The sequence below is a fragment of the Aphelocoma coerulescens genome, chromosome 12, assembly GCF_041296385.1.
Source record: "Aphelocoma coerulescens isolate FSJ_1873_10779 chromosome 12, UR_Acoe_1.0, whole genome shotgun sequence".
In the NCBI taxonomy this organism is placed as follows: Eukaryota; Metazoa; Chordata; class Aves; order Passeriformes; family Corvidae; genus Aphelocoma; species Aphelocoma coerulescens.
This window is the reverse complement of record NC_091026.1, coordinates 5,096,470-5,109,121: the sequence shown is the minus strand read 5'-3', so window position 1 is coordinate 5,109,121 and position 12,652 is coordinate 5,096,470. Positions and strand designations below refer to the sequence as shown.

The 12,652-nt window shown below is 45.1% G+C and overlaps 1 protein-coding gene across 1 annotated transcript in view; it reads right to left on the bottom strand.

The window, feature by feature from the left end:
- The window catches only part of CACNA2D2 (calcium voltage-gated channel auxiliary subunit alpha2delta 2), a 208,562-nt gene that overhangs the window by 177,850 nt on the left and 18,060 nt on the right, over window positions 1-12,652 (bottom strand). Inside the window, exon 2 of the mRNA XM_069028438.1 lies at window positions 8,641-8,722. Within this exon, the coding sequence (XP_068884539.1) occupies window positions 8,641-8,722 (82 nt within the window). The remainder of the gene's footprint in view (window positions 1-8,640; window positions 8,723-12,652) is intronic.

Below are 12,652 nucleotides of genomic sequence, written 5' to 3'. Positions count from 1 at the left end.
AGGTCGGCATGGGTGGGTGTTTGAAATAAGGGGCCCATTCAGGTCACTCACTTCAGATGTCAGAGGTGATCTGCTGTAATGAGGCACGATAAACATGCTCACTTAACATGCAAAGTGCCACTCCCATTTACCAGGCTGGAGCCACACTGCAACATAACCACAACTGTGCCCTTGAGAAGTCACCTCCTCCCTGGCCTCCCCAATTTCCCAAGCTCTTCTGCATTTCTACATACAGAACAAAGGAGATATGACACATCTTACTGCTTCCTCCACACAATGACCCCAAGTATCTAACAACAGTTTCCTTCTTTACACCTTTCAGTAAAACTGTATTTCGCTCCTCTGCAGTCCAGTGATGGATGGAAGTGATGGATCATCCACAAGAAAGCCAGGATCCAGTACTGTCCAATTCCTAGGGCTTGCTTGACAAACCTATCAGGAAGAGAAATGCAAACTCTCCAGCCTGCAGCATTTCAAGTTGAAGGGGCACTTAAAGCCTATAAATAATATTTTAAATCGTAGAATGGGAAAAATCTGAACTACGATGGAATACAGATACATATTTTCTATGTTTTGTATCTTGATCAGTGATAGAGTTGCATTTTTGGTTATCAGCTGTGCTCATAGGAAACTGAATTCCAGGCTATATCAATTCCCCTGTGAATGTAAAGGAAAAGAACCATCTGGAGAGAATAATAAAACAATTAACTTTCCATTAAAGAATAATCTATGTATGTTTTTAAGAAGGGAAACTTTAATGATCTCCACCTAATTATTCATCCTGCATTCTGGCAGAGCTGGTATGGATTTTGCCTTGCTTTATTTTTAAACACAGCCTGAAGTTAACAACTTCAGCTGGAATGGATGTGGGGACCACACAGGCTCCTTCAGTCGAGGGCAAGACAACCTGGATGAGGGAGGCTTCCAGAAACATCAGCCAAGGTCTCATCCTTCCCATGGATTCATATGGCTGTGTAAAGGCAACAGCATCAATTCAAATAGTTTCACTGAATATTCATGAGGATTCTACAAACATGGTTGTTGACTGGCTGGCTACATCAGCTACATTTTTGGGCGTGAAACGCAAAGCAGCGCACTCAGGAGATGCACACACCTGAACATCAGTCTGTTGAATGCTGGGCTCATTTAACTTGTCACTGACAGCAATATAAATCAGAAATGACTCCATAAAACTCAATGGCAATCCCTTCTGATTGTGCAAACTCACCAACTGGCTGCAAGTGTATTATCTTTACAAAGTAATTCTGTAAAGTGAAAAGGTTCAAAGCAAGGGCTTTAAGGACTATTACACTGCCTGTTACCCTTCTAAACACGCCCTCCTCTAGGGACCTGCTGGCTTTACCCACGACGGAGAACAGTCCAGGCTGCACCACACTGTGGTTCTGCAGACCTGCTCAGCACTGCCTCAGTTTCCCAGAGGATAATACTGATGAGCCAGTAAGTGTGCATGCCTGCACTTCATTCCAGTTTACACAGCGCTTTCCAGCCAAGGCTCTCAAACATTTGGAAAGGACCAAATATAGTTTAAGCTAAAATTAACTGGAACATAAATACCAGGATTCAGCCACTCAGATCACTCCTTTAGAACACCTACCTGTCACTCTGGGCTTTCCAGCATGAGAACTTGCACATTAAAGAGCTGGTAAATAGTGAGACAGTGTCCAGGTAATTCTTTGCTACAATTTATTGACCGACTGATTGAGATCAGGCTCTGCGACACAGTGCAGGCATGTTTATCCCTCTCCCCTGCAAGCTGCTAAGTTTTATGATCTGAAAAAGTAATTTAAAAAACCCCAACATAATTCTGGCACACAAACTAGTCACACCTGAGTCCTACTGGAAAAATCCCTGCCTCAGCTTTCAAATGTTGCAGAACATTTTCATTCACAGCTTCTGCATAAACAGAGCAAGTATTGAGCCTAAGAGTCTAAGGCATTTTAGCCTCTGAGACTTCTAGTCTGCTCTTCCCCTAGAACTGTAAAAGCCCATCTTTCTACACTAAATACATATATATATATATATACACACAGACACAACCATATACACAGATATATGCACACCCTGATGTCTCAAAGCAGGGCCCCTCTATCTGCCGACAGGCTGCACACTGCATCGGCACAATGGCTCTGGTGCAGGATCTGCACCACCCACTGGAAAGGATTTAGTGAGGGGTGCTAACGTCACACACTGAGCAGCCACATACAGCTATAAATTATTCATACACATTACTCTAATTATGCAAATGTACTAAAAGCTGGAGCATATGTTTCCCTGACATCTCGCAGTACAGATGCAATATGGTTCTAGTAGAGAGAAAGAGTGAGAAGTGAGATGATGGGTGTAAGGGGGCTAACGATGGCACACTCTGGCCCAAGCAAGGGGTGGCAGAGGATCCCTCTTTCCCAACCAAGCTGCTGCAAGCCTAAGGACATTTAAATGCTCCTCCTTGGTAATATAGTGTTGGCTTTGCACTCAGTGCTGAACAGAGTGCTGAGGCTGCTGAACGGCCCAGGCAGATTAAAATAAACCCAAGCAGTTTGGAACAGGAATGTGTTTATCTGGCATCGCACACTTCCTCTTATCAAACATGAGGAGCAGGGGAGGGCACAGTGATGGTGTACGGAAGCAGGCTGTGTGCATGCTGGTAGGAGAGGGGGAGGGAAAAGAGGAGAGGAAAGCAAGGATCAGACAGATTATGCATGAGCTTGGGAGGCAAGGGGTTCACTGGGGTACAGAGCCCATACTCCTGGGCAGTCCCCAGATGGGCACTGGCTGTAGGAAAACTCAGTAAGGTCCTTTCTCCCTGGCAGGATCTGGAAGAGGGCAGGCATTTAGTGCTGCTGTAGCATAAGCAGCTGGCTTTGTGTGTTGCCCAAGCTTTGGGATCAAACTCCTCTCAACTCTGTTGAGCACTGTGCAGTCACTGGGCATCACTCGTCTCCCATTCCAGGGGCTGGGGCTGACACCTCAGAAGGAAAAGGCAAGATGCATTCTGCTGTGGTGATCTGAAGATAGTAATGGATTGAATATCAGAAGATTAGGATCTTATTCCCAACTCTGCCATGTTGGGAATGAGGACCACATCACTGGGCTTCTGTGAATGCCCAGTCCATGTGACAGAGCCCTTTGGAAGCAGACAGACTTCTCAGACACAGTGTCCAGAGCATTGTGCAGGGGGGCTCTGATTCTCTTGCATCCTTCATTTAAAATTCCATTAACACTTCCCAGATTCTCCAGCCATACTGAATGACCAGGTGAGTATTTCTACACCCAGAGAAAACAAAAGAACAAATTAAACATCATGTAATACCACAGTTACTTGGGAGGTTTAGGCTAACTTATTATTATTCCAGTAGTTACCCAAGATCAAAAAAGTTGAACAGAAAACCTTGACAGCTCCTTTGATAAGAGCATGTCTCACCTCCTGGTGCTGGCATTAAAGAAGCTCTAGCTCTGTACCAGCAGTTTTGTAAGGGATGCACTCACAGAGTGAAACACTCAGTACTGCAGAGACCCCATCACAGGAGGAGTGCTGGTGACTGCAGCACTACACAAGGCAGATGCCACTCTTCACACCCAAGGCAAAACTTTGATAGTATACTAGTTTTTTTAATTCAAGCTCTTGTTTGTGCACAGCTCAATCACAGTTCCTCACCTGCAGCTGCCTCAACTAAAGCATGGCCATGGTTTGAAAACAAGAGAGAATATATCAGAGAAGCAGCACTGAGCAGAAGGGACAGGCAGGCTGAGGCAGACAAAGGTGGGGACACTTGCACACATCCTGGTCACTCTGCCCCAAGCCCTGGTCAGCAGAATCTGTCCTTCCCTGTCAGAAAAACCCAGAGGAGTGAACAGCAGCACTTCTGCCAGGCAGAGATGCCAAACTAGCAAAACAAAGTACAAGATAACAAGCAAGAATAGAAGACAGACATGAAAATCCACTGAAGTAAAACCAGATATTGATTACAAGGACCAAGCTGAGCCACTTTTACTGTGCCACAATCAGCAAACCCCTTGGGGAGCTGAATCCCAAAGGGCACACAGCATGAGTCTCCCTTTCCCCTGGGCCCATCCTCCTTTCCATGCAGTCACACATGTTGTGGATCAAGTACAGCTCAGGCAGAGGCTCCCTACAGGCTGCTCCCCATATCCCACCCTGAGCTCAGCTTTGGGGCCATCTCACCCTTTACAGACTGAGTGGTTCCTCATCACCAAGGCCAGCAGAATCCTTACCTCCCAGTCATACACAGCAAGGCAGACCCAAACACTCTCTCTTGACTTCCCTTGGCTGCCCAGAGGAAAGGGAAGAAGGTACAGAACCAGCTTGACAGACTGGAGAGGAGAAGCAGGTGCAGCTCAGGTCCAGCTCTGCTGCCCACCCTGCCCCTGCTAAAGCCTTTCTGTGGCAGGGTGTGACACCTCCAGGAGAGAGCTCGACCCTGCTATGGCTCAGGAAAGACAACCAGAGGGAAGAGAGAAAGGAAGACAGAGCAGGAAAGGGGGCTCAGCATTTACATCTCTTACCTTTTCCCCCTCTCATTTGAAAGGCTTTGGCTTCCTCAGTAACTGTCAGCAAGGAAACAAGGCCATTAGAGGCAGCCAGGGATAACAGGTACCAGAGGAGAGGGAGGGGATGTTCTGACCAGCTCGCTGTTCGCCTCAGGAGACACAGGATCAAACACAATTTAGGTAACAAGCCAGGGCAGACTTGAGCCTCAGCCCAGCTATCCAGAAAAGGAGTTTTAACACAACATCCAGGGGAGCTGCTCAGTGAGGCACAAAACCCAGAGGTACACACAGCTCTGCTGTCATCGGTCCTGCCACGAGTGCCAGCACAGCAGGACACTGGGAGGTTGGGACAGGGCTGCACCAGCATGGGAAATCTCTTGAGTACAGTCTACCCTGGAGCAGGTGTTGCAGCATCTAGGCTGGAAACAAAAAATATTAATTCTTTTTTGACTACAGTCAATAACTTTTACCTGGGCCAAAACACTAGAAGAAACAGAAATGTAGTGTGGTGTAGCAAGAAATGCCAAAACAAAATATTTTTTTGTTCTGCAAAGTGAAGAGTCCACTGTAGCCACAAAGAAGTCACTAACAGAAAAAGAATGTAAGTCAGAGAGTTGTATTTTTAGTCTAATATTCTTTATTCTAGAAATAATTATTTTAACAATGTCAATCTATTTAGCCAGCATTAGAGGGTCCCACATATCATCATGCCAGTCAGAGGTAAATTAGCAATGATTTGTGCTCTCAATTATCTCTGGTGAGCTGCAAGGGAGGCAAGGACAGGGAGGCAAAGCAACATGCCCTTATCCAAGTGCTGGGATTTGTTTTGAGGCATGCCTGGAGGAACCAGCCAGCCAACAGGATGCTGCACCACAGGCACCCTGAGGGCTGAACATTGACTTCACCAGGCAGAGAATCATCTCAGCAAGGCCATGGTCCTCCATACAGCCCCAAGCCCACGGTGTTCAGTCATATGGGTGGCCCCACCACAGCCAGTCTGACCAATGGGGACATTTGCACTTCAGTGTTTTCAAGGTTTGGATATCAGAAGAGAAGCAAGGTGGTACCTCACAGCTGAAAGGAGAGCCCCTGGCACAACACCCCTTTACATCTCAGAGCTTTTCACCCTCCTGTAATTGCTCAAAAAAAATGGTCCTCTTGTGCAAAGGAGCATCTGCATGGTACAAGCTTGGAAAATATCTCCAGGTGATTGCCTGTCCACCTGGCAGGAGAGGAGAGAAGCAGGGGCATTGAACATTTACCCCAACTCAAGGAAATGACTGAAGAGTTAAAACAAAAATCTTTCTGGGATGGGCAGCACTCCAGGAGGATAAAATATTCAGCACCGTTATGTTCCTGGACACCATATTTCTGACAATAAATTTCATGCCTCATATGCCACAACAGTTACGATTTCAGGCAATAACCAAAGAACAGGTCCTCATCCTTTCACAGCAACCCAAGAAAAAAATATTCATAAGTAAGCCTGGCAAATCTCTGAGGAAGGTATTTTTTATTATTATTTGGTCTGTCACTTTGGTAGTCAGGCCTGAACTGGAAACAGAAGATCTGTTTCTGGCATGGACCCACCTCCAGTGCTTACAGGCTTCATAGGCCCATGAGAGCTGGCAGTGGAACCCACCACCTGACAACAGACCCCACCAAGTTCAGAAGGACCAGTTCTGTCTTTGGTGACACTGGAGCACTTTTTTCCTCTACTTCTAATATCACTCCCTAAGCACTATGAACCAGAAATCTCCCTCTGCAGACATGTCCCAGGCCAACATGGCAAGCCCAAAAACATCAGCAACTTTTAGCAAAAAACAAGCTCTACTTGCCTCATTTTTCTTTATCCTTCCCTACCCTGCATGGGTCTACTCTTGCTTAATAATAAACCTTCCTGTGAAATCCCAGTGGGTGGAATTAGCTTCCAGCTATACCATGTTTCAGCTCCCACAGCTCCTCAGGGGCTGTCCCTTCCCCCCTGTGCCTGCTCACCTTCTTAATTTTGAGTGTGGTTGCAACAGAATGTGGACTTATTTTTATTTAACTTTTTTAATCCCTGTCTCCAAGTAGGTTACAGTGCCACTTTATGACATAAGACAGCTCCCATGCTGTAACCCCGATGAACCTGTGTGCAACTGGTGGGTAAGGACTCCCTGCAGGTACAGCTCTGAGTTCTTCAGGATGAAGCACTCCATGCCATTTTCCATCAGTGAAGCTGTGCTAGTGTGCACTAACAAGCGATGTGGTTCTTAACTATCATCCACTTGATATTGCATCTACGAATCAAACCTGAGCTCCACATCCAAGTTTCCCCCTAGAGATCAACAGACAGCCTCCACCAGTGCTTTCTGGTGTTCAAACAGCTGCACATTGGAATTTTCAGTAGCTCATTTCTTGGCTTCAGCTGGTTTATGCATTTACTAGATACAATAATTAGCTTCCTCCCTTCACAAGAAGATTCCAAAACAGATTTCAAAAAAACCCTTCAATCCCTCTGTAGTCAGTTTATCCAGTATTAATCCATTGAAGTACTGCATTATGTTCTACCAGAAGAATTAAACAGGAAAAGTGGGAAGCTCTCTTACCTGTAATTGACTGACTGGCCAATAGGAGTCAAGTGCCGGCAAATTGGAGGTGTAATTTCTCTTTAATTATGGCATTAAAAAAATTACATGATATACCTATTTAACATGCAAAGGAGTAAAATCAAAGCTAATAAGAATAAATTGTAAGAGAGGACATGTACAAAAATGTAGTAGCAATCCTTTTGTTTTTTATGACTGTGCTCTGCTGAAGAGAATGCTGGCTGCTGTGCCATTGTACTGCCTGGAAAACATCCCCAGCTCTGAGTCTAAGACCCTGCCAGTATGCAAAACTGCATTGCAAAACTGCATGGCTACATTCAGAAATACCTGTTGAAACCCAAGTGGTGTATATGCTTTTCATGCTGCACATGAAGTTTATATCAATCCAGTTGTAGCTCCTTTGAAATGAATGCACACAAAGCCCAGATACATGATTCTACAGCTCAAATATGAACACAAATGAATGGATGAACCGTGAAGAGTATTGCAGGCCTTCAGGTAAACTCATTTCAAAATGCATTTAAAAGAAAGTAGTGTGACCTCTGTGTTTAGACAATGGTTGCAACCAACAGTAAAAAATATGAACAATTCTGTTTAAGCCAATATAGCTACTAGTGCAAGACAGACAGTAGGAGTCCCATAAAGTATTGGCATCTGAGAAGAACATGTCACTGTCACCAGAAAACACAAATACACCCATGCTTTTTTCCTGGGGTAACATATTTATCACTCTAGAGAAGCCTATTTTCTTTAGATTAACACCATAACTGTTATTCCAAATTGTTCCATTTCAAATCAGCTAGTCAGCACAAGAGTGTGGGCAAGGGGAAACAGGGTCTTACTGGGAAAGGGAAACAGGGAAGGTTTCAAAGGCTGTTTGATCCCAAACCTAATAAACCCTGACGAAGCTGTTCTGTAACTGCCCTAACCCAACTCAGAGCACTGGTGCCAGGAGAAGAGCAGGTCTGGCATCTGCAGCCTCTGTATCCTGGTGCTAACTCAGGGAGCAGGAGGCAGATGCCAGCATCAGTAACTGGATTTTGTTTTCTGGCACTTGGAAACAGAAGCCAAACAACAATTACAGTTTTACCTGCAATGTATATTTGAAAACAAGGAGGTTCCAATGGCTAGCCAAATTATCCTTTCAACATTTCCTGCTTTGTCAACACAAGTTTAAATTTAAAACACAAATTAAACTACCTTCAGTCCCTGGAGGAAAGGTTAGTTGAATTTAGTATTTTTTAGTGTGTCATTTAGGAAAAACCCCACAGGTACATGCTCAGATAGCAGTGACATGCAGCCTCAGAGACAGGCAGATACAAACCACACTCACTCCCACACACTTGATAAATGCATCTGATTGCCCAGGAACCAGAAGCACAGCCAGCCATGACCCTGCACATGGAGTGAGCTGAGAGGGTGACTGAGTATGAGTGTTCTCTCACTGAGGGTGATTTCTGCAGATGAGAACATACATTGCCACAAGAAAGGCAGCACAGGTAAACGAAAGACAGCTTACCAGTTTGAGCTGCTGGACTCCACCAAATATCCTCATCACTCCATCAATCTCCTGCTCCAGCCTCCTGGCCCAGTACTGCATACTGCAAGAGATGGAGAGAAAGAGAGAAAGAGAAAGGGAGAGAAAGAGAGAGAAAGAGTCAGAGCCCTGACACTGAGTAGATAAGCAAGGGACTGAAGGGAGAGGGAGGAAATCAGTGCCTCAGCTAAGTTCACTGCTCTCTCTCTGCAGCACTGAGTGCAGGTGGAGTACCTGGAACACACTGCTTTGAGAATTACAGCTGGGGCAGGTTATAAACTTCAAGACTTCATAATTTATGCACAAGGCACCACAGAGAGAAGAGGGGAGAAAAAGGTACAACAAAAACTGCAAGGCTTGAGGCTGTATTTTCTCCTTATATAAACATTTGCAGTAGATAATTACTTAAGCCCAGAGTGGTTAACAAGGTCGAAGTGCTGTGGAGTACAGAAAACAGCTTATTGCTTCAGCAGGGCTCTGTGGCAGAGAGCAAACCCTGAGCCATGGCAGGGCCAAAGGTGTCTTGTCCTACTGCAGCAATGGATTATGACTGCAGCACCACGGGAGAGACCTGGGCACAGCCAGGAGCCAAGCACAGAGCAGTGAGTGCTCGAGGGCTCAGCTGCTTTGCACCTTCAGCAGAGCCCAACCTGTGCCAGGCACCGACTCTGCCAAGCCCACTGCAGGCAGAGCTGCCTCCTGAGGCAGTGGGAAGGGCCAGGAGTTGCCACTGACATGTCCTCCATCCTGAGCCCTGTACGGAGGGGGAGATGGCTGCCAGGCCTTCCAACAGGCACAACACCCTTCCATACATTCAGCCACACAGATTTCTGCTTACAGCAATTAACACCGAGTTAAAAACAACAACAAATAAACCCTCTTCTAAATCCACAGAACTTGATAATTCTCCTTCTTTTAATGAGATTTCCTGGCTTCAGTTGCTGCCCAGGCAAATGTCAAATCTCCTGTCTGACCTGGAAAAGCGACACTTGATTGCCTCTGCACCCCTTGGCACTGCCTTCGGTGCTTTTTTCACAGCAACATTTCTCTTTCAATGTATGCCACAGAAAGAAGGGAAGGAGAACAAGGAGTAGAAGGTAAGGCAAGCAGCAGGGCAAAGTGCTGGTGGGAGGGAGCAGACCAGCTCAGGGAGGTTGCACTTTTGTTAGGTTCACCAAGTGATTTCATTCTTCATGCAGAGAGACATTTCCCAGGCAGCCCACACACGCTCCCCCACAACCCCCAAACCATGGAGGGGCTCTCCTGGAGATCAAGGAGCAAAGAAATCCAACTATTTTTTCAGCTGGGCACTGGAGGACTCTGAATTACACAGCACAGCCCAAAAGCTGGGCAGAAACACCAAAACAGAAAGATGTCCTGAGCTGGCTGGCAGAGCAGAGCTGAAGCATCACTTTTGATGGCTGAGGGACGAGCAGGACAGAGGAAAGGACTGGCAGACAGACGTGTTACTCAGGCAAAATTCATGCCAGTTAATAACATACAAGGCTGTGGATGAAAACAAGATTTAATTGTGCACACCAAGCCTTCTCAGTTTTCCAATGTAACTTATGCTAATTCCCATCTTTCTGCAGAGGCAATGATGTCTCTTGTCCCCTGAAAGCATGGCTGGGGAGGGGAAATCTAGGAAATGAGATGAGTGAAGATATCAGCAAATTCTGCCAAATTCTGCCCCTATTCTGCCAAAGGAGGAAGAGCAAAGCCTTCAGTGGGGCTGCCAGTGTGAAGGTGCCAGGTCACAGACCTGAGGGAGGCTGGGTTTTGGGGTTTTTGTTTCTTTTCCTTTTCCAGTCAAACATTTTATCAAAGGTATATTCAGGTTACCAAAGTTACTCACAAATCTTCTGAAACATTTTCACCAAAAAATATCTATTTTTACACCAGACATTCATTAAAAAAAAAAAAAAGCCTTGAAAAATCAAAATGGAATTTATTTTTCCCCTCCTCCAGTTTGTCCAGTGAACTGAAAAAAATCAATTATATGCTCATACTCAGCCACAGGTCTGAGAAACCCCACTGAGCACTTATGGAGCTGACACTTTTCCTTAACTTCCAGCTCTGTACAAGATCCTCGATTTCAGTGACACCTGCCTGTGTCAGCTCTCACCAGGAACACCTACACCACCACAGCAAGGGAAAATTACCTCCCATCTTGAGCTGTATCCATCAACATTAACAACAGCTCATATCTGCTTAAATGTCACATATGGCCAAGCCTTCAGAAAGGATTAGTTAGAGAGGAAGACAGAGGCATCAATATTACTCTGTTGGCATATGCAAAAGAGACACTGAGCGCTCAGTTGAGCTGGGATTTACAATTAATTTAAATTTAGTCAGCATATTTGTTTAAAAAAATTTTTTTTAAACTTATTCCACCCCCTGCCTCCCCCCCAAGAAGTACTACTATTTTAGAGAAAAGCCACTGGGTTTTTCATTCATGAGAAAAGCTGCAATTCCCTTTAATTGTGCAGTCTTATGATACCTGGCTCTCAACCTTACAGACCAGCAGTTTCCCAAAGAGTCCATCTAAGCCTTGTGACATCAGTATTGAAAATAAATAGATACACGTATTACACTATCAGATAAAAAGGGCAGCATTTTGGCCTAACTGACACCAGGTTTCTAGATTAAAAAAATGTAATAGCAGAAGCAGCTTGGTTTTTTGGTGTAGTATGGCTATACAAGAGCTTTTGCCAGTGATAGTAAAAATTCTTTTTTCTACCTAGCATGTCCCTCACATACATCAAAGCACTGGCAGAACTCTTGTCTGACCCACTACTATGTCCCACTAGCCCTGGTAATGTCCAAGACAGAAGGCTCCAGAGAGGGCTACATCCCAAAATTTGGAGGTTTCATCTCAGTTGCCATATACTGGGTTGAAAGTTACCATTAAAAAAAAAAAAATACATGAAACTAATGAATACATGAAACTTAACTTGAAATTTTATGTAAGATGACTGTAGCAAGGCTGCAGAGGGTAAAGAAACTGCTAGCCCATGATGAACATGGATATTTCTGTGTGCAGCATGTCTCCTATGGAAGCTGTAAGCAATAAGACATGACAGTCATTGCATTTTTGAGCCATTACTGCACGCCTCAGGTACGTTACAGAGCTTGAGGAGCGATAACTCCTCAAAACATGCTGCCAGGAGTGCCCTACTGCTCTTGTGAAATGTCATTTACAAATAAAGCATAAAGAGCACAGCTGATGCACTGGCTGGGAAGCCACTGGCATGGCTGTGGTGGTGCTGACAGAAAGCCACCAGGCTCCTTTACGAGCCATGTGCACAGTCCCCTCCTAAAACCAAGCAGCACTTTGGTGTCCGCTGTAGTGAGAAAACACAGGCCAGGAGAAAACCTTGGAGCTCAAGAATTTGTGATGGCACTTAATAGCTGTGCCTGCAGGAACTGCATGGAAGGAGCCTGGCAGCCCCACCATCCCCTGGCCTCTGTTTGGCAGTGACATGCCCAGCACACCTCACTGACCCCCATCATCTCAGCTCGCTCTCCCTTTGCTACAGAGTCTCCATAGGACTCTCCCAACCCAACAACTCTACAACTGTCACATGCACATTTAGAATATCCACTAAAAAAATCTTTAGTATTGAAAAAATGGTTGTTTCCTTCACCTGTATATATTACAGCCTCCAGTGCAACGTTTTCAAGGGATGTAAGTGATTTTTGAAAACACAACAACATTTATCACTGCCTCTCCAAAGAAAACTACAAAAATGTTAATTGATTACATAATTTGCATATTTGATTTTTCTGAAAGATGATATAAAGTAGGCTTTAAAAAAGAAGCAGATATTCAAAATTATTTACTGCATCAAGCAGAACATCAGGAGGCAAATCACTGCTGTTACAGTTGGGGCCAAGAAGCAAAGCATCCCACGTGTCCCACTCCTGCTCAGTGGGTACCTGTGCCTTGCCACTGATCACAGCAGCCCTTTTTTAGGGTTAGGGCACGTTCCAT